At 41.8% G+C, this 15,166-nt stretch overlaps 1 protein-coding gene across 3 annotated transcripts in view; it reads left to right on the forward strand.

Annotated features, from left to right (window-relative positions):
- Positions 1–5,402, forward strand: part of CASS4 (Cas scaffold protein family member 4) — a 101,407-nt gene extending 96,005 nt beyond the window's left edge. For all 3 annotated transcript variants that reach the window (XM_083146538.1, XM_083146539.1, XM_083146540.1), the window contains 3 exons: positions 816–893; positions 2,044–2,124; positions 3,940–5,402. In XM_083146538.1, coding sequence (XP_083002664.1) covers positions 816–893; positions 2,044–2,124; positions 3,940–4,356 — 576 coding nt within the window. In that variant the 3' untranslated portion in view covers positions 4,357–5,402. The remainder of the gene's footprint in view (positions 1–815; positions 894–2,043; positions 2,125–3,939) is intronic.
- The last annotated feature ends 9,764 nt before the right edge of the window (positions 5,403–15,166 follow it).

The raw sequence follows: 15,166 nt of genomic DNA on the forward strand, positions 1-15,166 counted from the left end.
CAAAAAAAAAAATTCCATTGAACTTTTTTTGTAAAATATTGTTTCATGATGATAGGGCAATTTTCATGTTGCAGATGCATGTTGTCCACTCAAGTATACACGTGAATATCATCTATAGCTTTATAGTTTATAAAATAAAATGTTTGTGTTTTATAAACCATGCAGATAACATTTTAAAATATTAGGTTATCATAATTCATGCATGAAATGGTTAAAAGCCATTGACTAAAAATTGATATTCTTGTATTTGTTTGACATTTAGAATTTTTTTACATTTATGTGCTAAATTAATATATAATGTGCTTAGAATAATGATATATAATAACTCCTTGCAGTATTGATTTTTTGGTGTTGGTGAGCTGCAAATATTATTATTAATCTAACTCATGCCAGCACTGTGTATACAATTCTCTTTCTTATTGGAAAATCTGAGGCATTAGAAACTGTCCTGGTTACTGGCAGCAGGCAATATTTTTTATATATTAATTTATGTACATTTATGTACAATTTTTTTTTTGTTATTTTTTTATTTTATCTTATTTTACTTTTATTTTTATTTATTTATTTATATTTATGTATTTTTTTTTTCCTAAATTTCAGTCGATAAATTTGTTTATGTTTGATATAACTTCTGTGTATCAGAAAATTTAATAAAAATTACTCAATGTAAAAAAAAAAAATTATATACATTTTAAGGCCTGCATATTAAAGTCATGTTTGTGGGCATACATGTAATTTTATATAAATATTAATTTTAAACAAGTCATTATTGTAACAAAGATTGAAATACAATTATTTGCTTTTCGTGTTTCTAGAAAAAAGAAGATTTTGAGAAAATGCTGAATTTGTCTCCAATTCAGCAGCTTGAAAGTAAAACAAGTTCTGAAGAAAAGGTAATGGCCAAGTGTATCAAAAAGCAATACATTATAGATATGGAAGGCTCGTCTAGCTAATTAAAACAAATCGGTCGTCATTGATGAGGGGCATTTACATTGATGGATACCTGCTGATGCCTATTAATGATCTTGAGATTTATGAACATAATTTTATGATAACACACCTTAAACTGGACCCCCTACAAACTGCATGCAGCATATAAAATATAATATTAAATAAGAATATTTCTAGAAAGACCACGAGCATGATACATTGTGCAGGGTGAGCCGATTACCACATATGGACATACATGCACAGATGCAAGGGCGTCACTACCATAAGTGCAGGGCTGCAGCTGCTATGGGGCCCAGACTTGAAGGGGGCCTATCTTTACTGTCTAAGTCATTTTATTTATTTATTAACAGTTATATAGGTGGTTGCTAGGGGCAACATCCCATCTTAAATAGAACTCTCATCTTAGAAAGTAACCCTTCTGCTGCATTTTTGTTAGCAATATTTCTTTAGTTAAACACATTTGTTTAATTAGAGTATCTGTTTTCATACTGATTTGGCTACTGCTATAATGGTATGGAATACAGCACACCCATTAAAAATAGGTAGTTCAGTGGTCGCCTGAAAACAATATTGAAAACACTGAAAACATATGTATATGTGTAGAATGAAGTCACGCAATGTCAAATTGCATTTTTAATTTATTGCATAGGCATCATATGTATCATGCATATTGTGCTTAATGAGAAAATAAATAAATAACACATCAGGTATATATTGCAAACAAGGAGCCCCATATTGCAGAAAGCAATGCTAGTATCAATACTTGCAGAACTTCCCAAAGTATAGTGTAACTAATGTTATAGAGCAATATCTTGCAATAGCAAGCATTTAAGCATAGACATACCCATAGGTGGTGCTAGGCACATCCTTTAAGCAGAGTGTGACACGCTCCCCTCAACAGCGCACTGTTCTTTGCGTGACACATCCTGCTGTAATCTCCCTGATTCCAGATTTTAAAAGCAGGCATGTTCTACAGTCTTATCAGCATCTTTATATAAGGCTATTGTAAAGCCGACAAAATAGATCTTTACAAATTAATTTAAATAATTTATCAGTATAAGTGACCTTTTGTATATTATATTTTTGCTATAGAGAAAAGGATGGCTGAAGCCAGATTCCCATATATTAGCCAGAGAAGCTCATGAGAAGAAGAGTGACTTGTGTTTTCCAAATGTAAGTGCTAGTTGTGTGTGATTCCATATGTTCTAGTGTTGGGAAAACCGGGCAAGTGACAATAAAGCCACATACACACTATGCGATAAAGGCAGATGATATGCAGTGTGTATGAACGATAATAATGCACACTCCCACAGGTCATTATCATCCCCCTTTCTCATCTGTACATGCACTCCAATTTTGCATATGTCGTTTATGACTAGGTGCATATTGCATGTGATTTATCACATGCAATTCCCAGGGAGCTGCAGGCAGAGGGAGCAAGGCAGGAACTGGGAGCCGAGCTGGAAAAAAACCCATACAAATGAATGTACAGCTACTAATTGGCTGAGAGCTCTCTCAATCAATCAATCAGCCAGCCAGCTGCCTCCTATTTTTGCGGCCGCTGATTGGCTGAGGGAGCTCTCAGCCAATCAGTGGCTGCACATTCATTTGTATTTTTTTTTAATTCCCCCACCGCCCACTCCCCCCACCCACCTCTGCATCCCCTTGCAGATTTGCAGCGTCCCCCATCCACCTCTCTGCGTCCCCCTAACGGTCTGGGCTTCACATGGGATTGGATCGGATATCATACACATGCAATTTGGGCTGATTTCACGCCCCAACCCATTGGAATTGGGTGAAATCGGGCCCAAATCACATAGTGTATGAAACATGGATGAAGTATATTTACAGAGAAGGTCCTAACAGAAACCTCAAAACTAAAAGTGGATAAATCAATGGGGCCAGATGGGATATATCCAAGGATGCTAAAAGAGCTTAAAGATGTGCTGAGAGCACCATTAACAGAATTATTCAACCAGTAACCAGTTTCAGGAGCAAATCCAGCAGACTGCAATTGCAGAATGGTCAAGAATGTGGCAACTACAGTTTAATGTTCAAAAACCCAAAGACTAAATACAGAATCTAGGGTACTCCTACGGATAAGGAAATAGAACTAGTAGTCACTATTTCAAGTGGCTTACTGGCAGGAAAGTAATGCAAGAAAGTAATAAGAAAGTCAAGTAAGATGCTTGTATGCATGGGGATGGGAATCAGTGGAACAAAAAAAAAAAAGACATAATAACGCCACTGTATAGGTCACTAGTATAGGTTCATCTGGCATACTGTGTGCAGTTCTGGAGACCATATTTCCCAAAGGATATAAATACATTGGAGATTGTACAAAGGACAAAAATGGTGCATGGCCTACACCACAAAACTTGCCCAGAAAGACCTTTGAAGCAGAGAAGGTAAAGGGGGAACATGATAGAAACTTTAAAATATATCAAGGGTTTTAAGAAGGTCCAGGAGAGAGACATTCTTCAAAGTATTATAACACAAGCACATTTATTACAAAAATTACAACATAGAAAAGGTAGTGGATAATGGAAATAACCACCTGTCAGAGGAAATAGAGGCAGTAGAGCAATTTAAACATGCTTGGGCTTGGGCATATTGTTACAAAGAAATAAGGATCAAATAGGGTTGAGATTAACAAAAGGTAAAAGAGGGGGCAAACTGTATGGGCCAAGTGGTTCTCATCTGCCATCCAAGTCTGTTTCTATGTAAGCAGAACCATTATAATACACTCTGCAATTTAACATGGAGTTTTTAGGGTCACACTCTGTGTTATCAGGCAAATTGTCCAACAATATCGCAGCAACATAGCACAATCTGGGTTCAGCATTAGTCTATAAATCAGATTTAGTCTGACCTTAATCATATCATTTTCCTTATGCAGGTGATGCCCAGTAATTAGGATTCAATGTGTACTGTAGAAATGATCATTTAATGTCATATACTGTAGATTTCTTGTTTTTGTATCTACAGAGTCCAGGAGAATCTTTAACCAAACAAGACACCCTACAAGCAGCAGAACCACAGATAAAAGTTCCCCTTTCTGAGCACTGTCACCTTTACTTCGGTGCCCTGCAGAAGGCCATCCATGTCCTTAATGACAGTCTCACCAAAAATGAGATGCCTGAGGTCTTCATAACCCATGGGAAACTGATTATCATGGTTGGACAGAAACTGGTAGATATCCTTTGCCAAGAAGTGAAAGTCAATGAAGCTCGCAATGATATTCTGTACAAGAGTAGTGAGCTCTGTGGTCTTCTCAAGAACCTGGCCATGGCGACTAAGTCTGCTGCCATTCAATACCCAAACCTAGCCACAATGCAGGAACTACAGTGTAGGACACAGGAGCTGTCTAACCATTTGCAGATTTTCAGAGCAATGGTGGAATGATGATTCCTGTAACACTGACATTTAATTTATCAACTTCTAGATCTGTGAACCTAATCAACTGTAGGGACACCACGTGGGCTGTACAGAAATGGTGTACAAAAATGACCAGTGAGTCAGATTTGGACTACAAGACTGAATACTTACAAGTTATGAATGTTTTCTTGTTACATGTATATGGATGATACTTACACACTGATTGAGTGCTTTGTATAGTCTGTATCGGTCTGGGATATAAGCCCCATCTACCTTGATGATGTCAATGGAGGAATCAGCATGACATCCAGGGTGTAGTTGGCATTAGACAGGTGTTAGAAATCACCCAGTAACGTTAAGCCTCATATAAACCGCATTCATATTTTGTTATGTGTGTGCACAAATTGTTCATACCACACGTCAAAGCCACACACCTCATTTTGCCTCAATATTGATATATCGTTGATATCACTAGTTCTTAATGAATTGACTAAATTCTAATGAAAATGCATATGAACAGGCAACAGAATTCTCCATATACAAAATATTTAAAGCCCTGGTCCTGTGCGGCTAGACAGTAGGTGCTTCTGGTTGCTATATCTTTGAACTTTAGGCGATTAATTAAACATACATTATAACTATCAGGATTCCCTAAATGGTTCATGGTGCATGCATTGCCCCTTTCCATGAAAAGGAGTTTGGTGGTGTTACACAAGGAGTTGGAGCTGTGCCACATGCCCTAAGGAAGTGGGCAGCTTTCAGAAGCTGGACAGTCCCCTTTCCCTCCCTAAAAAACAAAACAAAAAACCTATGCCATGCACACCTATTGCAGGTACCTGCGGCTTCCTGGAAGGAGGACAAAAAATTTTGATCCGGGGGACAGTGAGGTAGTCTCCTAAAATCCAACTGTCCCACCTAAATGGGATAATTGTAGCGTATGGATTGCATCTGAAGGTAACATGAACTGGGCCATTTCAATAGACCTTAGGCAGAAAACATTGCTGGGTTTATCCTTAAATTGTAAATATTTATGTTTAAATTGAAATATGTACAGATATTCTTTCTTCTTTGTATGTGACTTTTTGAAAGAATTTGTAATTAATATAAAAGAATATTTTTAAAATGTGTTTTTGTCAATATTTGTGGTTCTCTTTTCAAAGCAATTGACTAACGGATTTTTGCAGTTTAAAGAACAATGAGATGTTAAAGCACAATGAGATGTTAAAGCACAATGAGATGGTAAAATAGATATTTCAACATTCAAGCATTGTGCTCAGTCTGCTCGGAAAGTGCTTGTAAAGCAGCAAACACACACTTGTCCAATCCTTAACACAGGCATGTCCAAACTATGGCCCTCCAGCTGTTGTCAAACTACAAGTCCCATCATGCTTTGCCACAGTTTTGCTATTAGGGAATGCTAAAACTATGGCAAGGCATGCTGGGATGTGTAGTTTCACATCAGCTGGAGGGCCACAGTTTGGACATGCCTGCCTTAAGAGAACAGACTGCTTATACAATCTTACTACAGACCTGGTTATAGATTCTGCATTCAGTCCATGCCTGCAGTACACAATTGTCCAGATTTTCAGCAGACCGCATCAGACCTAAGGATGAGGATGGGATGGCCATGTAGAATAGCTTTGCCATCGATGGGGGAGAACCAGACAGTTCTTCATCGATGGCACAGCATAACCAAATAGTTTTTTTTAAATTTCCCGAAGGTGATAATATGGTGGGGTGAAGGGAGTTAAATATAAATATCAATAAGGGATAGGGACCAACGATCTTTGTGTTTCCAATTATATAAAAAATAAAGTGGAGACCCCCCCCCCCAAATAAAAATAAATAAAGTAATAATAATAATAATAATTAGTGGCTAGAAAAACTGACGACACAGGTCGACTATTACAAGGCAGAATTAATAAAGTTCAAAAAATCTAAAAGAGCGACAGTTGATCGGGACTACTCAGAAAATAAAGTCTATGCCTGGGTGAATTACAGCAACCAATCAGGAAGACAGGCCAGAGGCCGCTATAACAGAAAACCTCGTTTTGATACGGGTTCTTCAAGCACGGGGGCCTCTACGGAAAGTGAGAGTTCCCTTACAACCCCAAGCACTTCAAAGCTTCCCCCTTTAGGGGTTACCCCCAGGGACAGACGAGCGGCCGCCAGAGGCAATCTACAAGAAGAGGGGGGCAGTGGGCGCGGCAGAGGAAAGCGCTGGCGGGGAAGAATACCCTAATATTCAACCTATCAAACCGCATCCTCACAACCAGCGAGGAGAGTGTCCTAAACAAAGGACTCTCCTTTGTCCCCTCTAACCCCTTCGACCCTTTTAAGAGCAAAATCGACTTATATAAATTCAACAGGAGCTTGAAGCTCAAAGAATTTTTTGGCAAACAAGAACGTACAGAAGGTGAATACCTTACGTTCATGAACAAATCAACATTTGAACCCCCCTCAAACAATATTGCTATTAAACAGTTCACTGCTTCAATGGACAATACTATCAAACAACAGTCCAAGAGTCCAACAATGAAGATGAACCTGTCATTTGCTGAACAACAAGCGCTAAAAAATCTGAGCGAATACACCGATATTATTATACATGCAGCAGACAAAGGGGGTGGGATAGTGGTCCAAAATGTTGACGATTATATCAAGGAACTTGAGAACCAATTACAAGATTCATCAGTATATGAAAGATTATCATTGGACCCGACCCGTGCTTATCAAAAGGAATTGGTTGATGTACTTGACATGGCTGTAGCCAAGAATTTGATCACGGATAAAATCAAGGAAGGGATAATAGTACAAAATCCCAAAATTCCGTTGATCTACTGTCTTCCCAAACTCCATAAAAATCCAATAAAACCGCCGGGCAGGCCGATAATCTCAGCCAGAGAATCTATTTTTTACATTGCGTCACAGTTCCTTGATCACTACCTTCAGCCAATAATCCAGAGCCAAAGCACCTTCTTGAAGGACACTACCTGTTTTTTACAAAAATTGAACATTCTTTCACCACTACCTGAAAGGAACCTGATGGCAACCATTGACGTGGTCAGCCTATACACAAGCATCCCGCATGGGCGGGGCCTAGAGGCAACCAGACAGCTTTTGTGTACCAGCAGTGATTACAAAGGCCCAGACGTCAATTTGTTTATTGAATTATTGACCCTGACGCTCACGAGGAACTATTTTACATTTAATGGCTCCCTATTCCGTCAAAAACAGGGATGTGCTATGGGGTCCTCAGTGGCCCCTAGCTTTGCCAATGCTTTTATGTTTTTGGTCGAGAAGTCAGTGTTTTTCGATGACCCTAATTGTGCTCCATTTATAACCTTTTACTGTCGTTACATTGACGATATTTGTATCTTCTGGAAGGGGTCAGAAGAGAACCTCAAAGCATTGCTACTGGACATCAATCAGAGAGACGAACACATCAAATTTACCTCTGAATATAGTGATTCCTGTATTCATTACCTTGATGTCGCAGTAAAGCTGGAAAATAATGTCATCAGCACTTCCGTTTTTTATAAAGATGTCGACAGGAACACGTATCTAAATGCAGCAAGTCACCATCCTGCAGCGCTAAAACGAGGGTTGCCATTTTCGCAATTCCTTAGAATGATTCGAATTTGTAGTGACAGAAAGGAAGCAGAACTACAAATTGACAACCTTGTAACTAAATTTCTACAAAGGGGGTACCATGCACGTGATCTGCAAAAAGAGAGACAACGGGCTCTGCAAATAACAAGAGAACAAGCCCTACAGCCGACCAAGAAAGATACAAACATCAAAAAAGTCATTTGGCCCATGGAATTCACTACTGGATCCCCCGCCATCATTTCTGTAGCCAAGGATCTCTGGCCCAGTGTGTCACACGATCCTCTCCTGCCGATGTTGAAAGATGCCAGGCTAATGCCAGGGTATAGAAGAGGTGCCAACATCAAGGACAAAGTCGTCAGGAATGACCTAACTAAATATAAGAAATCTGCCCCCAATTTCCTCACACGCAAACCAGGCAATCACAAATGTCTGGGATGTACCACTTGTGGTTATCTTGAGGTGGGTGACACGTTTGCCCACCCAAGATCAGGAAAGCGGTACAAGATCAGATACCCTTTGACCTGTTCCACTTCTTTCGTGGTGTACTTCATCCGTTGTCCTTGCGGCCTTCTCTATATAGGGAAGACCGCAAGGACCTTTAAAGAGAGGATGGGAATGCACCGCTGCAGCATCAGACAAGCCCTGGAGGGAAAGGGAACTGAACAGCCCGTGGCAAGGCATTTTCGAGAACTGGGCCACTCTTTGGCCACATTAAAATACAAAATGATTGATTGGGTTCCTCCCAACCACAGAGGAGGCGATAGGAACAAGATCCTGTTACAAAAAGAGGCAAAATGGATGCACATATTACAAACGGTGCACCCTTTGGGCCTCAACGAATTGATGTCTTTGAAATGTTTTTTGTGATGGTTGTACATCTAATAATTGATATTTTAGCCCGCAGGTTGTTCTCAGCTGGCTATAGCTGATCACGATTTATCTTGGCTTTGCTCATGTTCTGGAAAACATGTTTTTCGATTTTTTGATGTAAAAAATTTTTTCATCAATTTTTTTTCGTCAATACTTTTTATTAATTAATTTTTTTCAGGTTTTTCGATAATGGTGTTGAATGTTTCTGTTTTTTCACACTTTTTTCCTACTTTTTTCCTACTTTTTGATATATCTTTTCATCTCCTGTCCAAGATTATGCTTAAGCTATTTATCTGCTTCTGCAGTTGTCATTTTGTATGATTCTAGAGTCCATGTCACTCAGAAAAGCATTAGATTTAATTTTAACATCGTAAGGTTTTATTACCGTCGATGGTGTACTGTCCCTTGACTTGATTATTCAGGACAGGCATGTAATACCATGCTTGGCCATGCATAAATTATTTAAGTAATTCTCCAAGTACACCCTTGTTAGAACAAGGTTTTTTCAATTATGCATAAGTATATGCTGCAGCTTATTATTGTACTAAGTCAGAGGTTACTGCATGGTCCGAATTTTTGGTGTGTTGAAGTCAACACCGTTCTCATCTTTTGTATGCTATAGGTTTCTATTGTGGTGTTCTAAAGGTGAAGCAACTGCGCCCCCAGCGGCGCCTAGTACCGTGGGTTCGGGTGAGACGTCAGGGTAGCGGAGGATGATGACGTCACCGCGACACCGGGAAACAGCGCGGCGGGGAACGCAGCGGCGTGCTGGTGGTGGTAAGTGCATTTAAATGTTTTTTGTATCATATATTTTTGTTGTCCTGACAAAGGGAACATAATAAAAAGTTCCCGAAACGTTGTCGATTAAGACCGTCTGTAGGTCTCTTTATTGAGCTGCTGGGGAGTGCCAGGCACGGGGAACCTTTGGTCCCATCTGTGAACTGTATTACGTTTGGCTGTGGCACCCGCTTTTTCTACTGAGCTGTTGGAGTTCCGGATCACACTCTGCAAATATCTATCTATATATATATATATATATATATATATATATATATATATATATATATATATATATAGAGATCTGGAAAGACCGCACTCTCACCCAACAAAGCAACACTTGGGGTGCCCGGCAAAGGTGCACGCAAAGGCGTGTACCCAAAAATAGTCCAGGATCCACACTGAGTGTGGAAGCAGAGCACTCTCCAAAATCACAAATCAGCCTTGTGATTTAAATAAAAAAGTTATTTAATTCCAATTAGTGCAATAAGGCAATATACGTAAATGTATATGCATGCTCCGACGTTTCGGTCCCAACATGGACCTTTATCAAGGAGCCTATGGCATACAAGAGGTTACAGTCAGTAAATGCATGTATCAGCTGAACAAAGAAAACATACATTTGAACTGGAGAAAAATGACATAGTTACGTTTTGCATCACAATAGCGTTCAGTCAACGGTGCAGAGATCAGCCTGGTACAGGATAGGGTCAGCAAGCCAATCCAGCTGCCCTCCTGTCCGGCTATTTATACCTGTCTGAGGGGCTAAGTGCTGGATAGCGCCACAGACACGAGTCTGTGTAGCGCTATAGGACTTCCGGTGAATCCGGAAGTTCAGCGGCAGAAAGCCGGCCGCTGGACCGCACGTTTGGAACGCACAGCTTCCGGGTTAGCCGGAGCTGTGCGCGATCCTGGTGATTAGGGTTAAATTAGCATGGTAGAAGTATTAAGGTTTTCGGGGCTGTCATTTATACGGGACTATCCCTATGGCATTAAGGAAGTGAAGGGGATTACATTTAGAAACCATGCTGCGCTGTTAGTAGCGTAAGGTATATAGCCGGACCGCTGTATTGTATCTACCAGGGGGTAATGTGAGGTGGTAATAAAGTGATAATTCAATTAGGGTCATGAAGTGGGATTTTAATCCCGTGAATAAAGGGATTGCTATTGGTGACAGTGTCAGTGGGGTTGTATCAGTGCATATTGGGTACATGCACACAGATACACACACACATCAACACACATGCACAAACATATGAAAGTGCACATGCGAAGATGCGGGTGCATATGTGCGCATGCACTCCTGGACCCGGGGGGTTCTGTGATCTATGAATGGACTTACAATACTGGGTGGTGTTTAATGGTGGGGGTCGTGGTACCAGGTGCTGGAGTTAAATGGTGAAGGTGTCCTGAAGGAATACAGATTAGGGATGGGTGCCATTCCCTTAAGGGTGTGCTGTGCTTTATCTATTATAGTATTAATATTGTAAGTAATTAGGTGGTTTTAAAGGGGTAGGCTATAGGTTCTGGTGACGTGTCACTAGGTTATACATTAAAAGGACAAATATATTGCAGGAAGCAAAAAAATGAAAAAACAAATAAACAACAAAAAGCACAAAAATGGAAAATGGTGTAGGAGCAAAAAAAGGAAAAGAAAAGACATGATCATAAACTGTTTGACAAAACTTGTTCAATATAAACGTGAAGGTTAGGCAATGTCATCTCAGGAATATGGAAAGGGGATTGTTCTCGTTGAGTCCCTTGGGGGCTAAGGTGTCCAATTTGTGGATCCACCTACTTTCCAGTTTTCTCAGAATCAGGCCCCTGTCGCCTCCTCGGGGGGGTGGGGGTACCCAGTCAATTAAACGACAACGTAAACTTGAGTTCTGGTGTCCCGCGGACAGAAAGTGACGTGGTATTGGTAATTCAGCCTTCTTAAGTTCAAGCGCAGCCCTGATGGAGTTGCGATGGTTCGCCATTCTCTCCCGGAACTTTCTGGTTGTCATGCCGACGTAAGCTAGTCCGCATGGGCAGTTTAGAAGGTATATTACGTGGTCCATGGTGCAATGTAGTCGGTACTTGATTTTGATTGGTCGACCAGTGTGGGGATGTGGGAAGGTTGGGCCTGGTGTGAGACTGTTGCAGGTTGTGCAACCAGAGCATCGGAAGCAGCCCGGTCGTTTCGAGTATAGCCAGGTGGTGTTGGTGTCCATCTGAGGGCTCATAGTTGGACGCATAAGAAGCTCCTTCAGGTTAGGACCCTTCTTGAAGGCCACCATGGGGGGGCCAAAGTTGTGCATCTTGAGGGTGTGGTCTGAGGCAACAATGGGCCAATGCTTCCTAAGGCTTTGTTGAATTGTGGCAGAGGTGTGGTCATATTTGTTTACAAAGACCATCCTTTTTGGTTTAGGTGTCTGTGTGGTCGTTCGTGATCTGCTCATATTACTTCTGGCTTTGATCAGGCATCTGTCGAGTGTGGTTCCAGAGTATCCTCGTTGTTTGAAACGTTCGGTCATTTCAATTAGTTGGGGTTCCATGCTGGTGATGTCCGTATTATTCCGCATGACCCGCATATATTGAGAAATGGGGAGGTGCTCTTTTAGAGCTGGTGGATGCTGGCTTGAAGTGTGAAGAAGCGTATTTCGGTCTGTATCCTTGCGGTAGAGACTTGTTTGTAACTTGCCATCGGTTATCTGGACCTTAATGTCAAGGAAGTTTATCGATTCACCATCGATGAGGTGTGTGAATTTTATGGGGTGGTCTTTAGAGTTGAGAGATTCCACCATGTCCGAAAATTCATCTGGTGTGCCCGCCCAAAGTAGGAAGATGTCGTCAATAAATCGCCGGTAGAATCTGATCTGTTCGCGATACTGGGGTAAGATGTGTTGGTTCTCGTAGTCGAGCATATACAGGCCTGCATATGAGGGTGCCAGGTTCGACCCCATCGCGGTGCCAGACACCTGGATGTAGTATTGCTTCTGGTAGGTAAAGTGGTTGCAGTGCAAGATGGTATCGGCCAATTCAACCAAGAATCCTGTTGGTGGCGTTAGTGTGGGTCGTTCATCTAATTTAGATCGTAGTGCTCGGAGGCCGTCCGTGTGAGGGATCACCGTGTACAGCGAGTTTACGTCCATGGTAGCAAGGTAGACTTGGCTGGTGGAGATGTCGATCATCATTAGTTGATCAATGAAATCAGACGTGTCCCTGATGTAGGTGTTGCTGGAGATGACCAATGGTTGTAGATAGTTGTCCACGAAGATGGCCACGGTGATCCCTCACACGGACGGCCTCCGAGCACTACGATCTAAATTAGATGAACGACCCACACTAACGCCACCAACAGGATTCTTGGTTGAATTGGCCGATACCATCTTGCACTGCAACCACTTTACCTACCAGAAGCAATACTACATCCAGGTGTCTGGCACCGCGATGGGGTCGAACCTGGCACCCTCATATGCAGGCCTGTATATGCTCGACTACGAGAACCAACACATCTTACCCCAGTATCGCGAACAGATCAGATTCTACCGGCGATTTATTGACGACATCTTCCTACTTTGGGCGGGCACACCAGATGAATTTTCGGACATGGTGGAATCTCTCAACTCTAAAGACCACCCCATAAAATTCACACACCTCATCGATGGTGAATCGATAAACTTCCTTGACATTAAGGTCCAGATAACCGATGGCAAGTTACAAACAAGTCTCTACCGCAAGGATACAGACCGAAATACGCTTCTTCACACTTCAAGCCAGCATCCACCAGCTCTAAAAGAGCACCTCCCCATTTCTCAATATATGCGGGTCATGCGGAATAATACGGACATCACCAGCATGGAACCCCAACTAATTGAAATGACCGAACGTTTCAAACAACGAGGATACTCTGGAACCACACTCGACAGATGCCTGATCAAAGCCAGAAGTAATATGAGCAGATCACGAACGACCACACAGACACCTAAACCAAAAAGGATGGTCTTTGTAAACAAATATGACCACACCTCTGCCACAATTCAACAAAGCCTTAGGAAGCATTGGCCCATTGTTGCCTCAGACCACACCCTCAAGATGCACAACTTTGGCCCCCCCATGGTGGCCTTCAAGAAGGGTCCTAACCTGAAGGAGCTTCTTATGCGTCCAACTATGAGCCCTCAGATGGACACCAACACCACCTGGCTATACTCGAAACGACCGGGCTGCTTCCGATGCTCTGGTTGCACAACCTGCAACAGTCTCACACCAGGCCCAACCTTCCCACATCCCCACACTGGTCGACCAATCAAAATCAAGTACCGACTACATTGCACCATGGACCACGTAATATACCTTCTAAACTGCCCATGCGGACTAGCTTACGTCGGCATGACAACCAGAAAGTTCCGGGAGAGAATGGCGAACCATCGCAACTCCATCAGGGCTGCGCTTGAACTTAAGAAGGCTGAATTACCAATACCACGTCACTTTCTGTCCGCGGGACACCAGAACTCAAGTTTACGTTGTCGTTTAATTGACTGGGTACCCCCACCCCCCCGAGGAGGCGACAGGGGCCTGATTCTGAGAAAACTGGAAAGTAGGTGGATCCACAAATTGGACACCTTAGCCCCCAAGGGACTCAACGAGAACAATCCCCTTTCCATATTCCTGAGATGACATTGCCTAACCTTCACGTTTATATTGAACAAGTTTTGTCAAACAGTTTATGATCATGTCTTTTCTTTTCCTTTTTTTGCTCCTACACCATTTTCCATTTTTGTGCTTTTTGTTGTTTATTTGTTTTTTCATTTTTTTGCTTCCTGCAATATATTTGTCCTTTTAATGTATAACCTAGTGACACGTCACCAGAACCTATAGCCTACCCCTTTAAAACCACCTAATTACTTACAATATTAATACTATAATAGATAAAGCACAGCACACCCTTAAGGGAATGGCACCCATCCCTAATCTGTATTCCTTCAGGACACCTTCACCATTTAACTCCAGCACCTGGTACCACGACCCCCACCATTAAACACCACCCAGTATTGTAAGTCCATTCATAGATCACAGAACCCCCCGGGTCCAGGAGTGCATGCGCACATATGCACCCGCATCTTCGCATGTGCACTTTCATATGTTTGTGCATGTGTGTTGATGTGTGTGTGTATCTGTGTGCATGTACCCAATATGCACTGATACAACCCCACTGACACTGTCACCAATAGCAATCCCTTTATTCACGGGATTAAAATCCCACTTCATGACCCTAATTGAATTATCACTTTATTACCACCTCACATTACCCCCTGGTAGATACAATACAGCGGTCCGGCTATATACCTTACGCTACTAACAGCGCAGCATGGTTTCTAAATGTAATCCCCTTCACTTCCTTAATGCCATAGGGATAGTCCCGTATAAATGACAGCCCCGAAAACCTTAATACTTCTACCATGCTAATTTAACCCTAATCACCAGGATCGCGCACAGCTCCGGCTAACCCGGAAGCTGTGCGTTCCAAACGTGCGGTCCAGCGGCCGGCTTTCTGCCGCTGAACTTCCGGATTCACCGGAAGTCCTATAGCGCTACA

The sequence above is a fragment of the Crinia signifera genome, chromosome 6 (assembly GCF_055691185.1).
Source record: "Crinia signifera chromosome 6, ASM5569118v1, whole genome shotgun sequence".
NCBI classification, from domain to species: domain Eukaryota; kingdom Metazoa; phylum Chordata; class Amphibia; order Anura; family Myobatrachidae; genus Crinia; species Crinia signifera.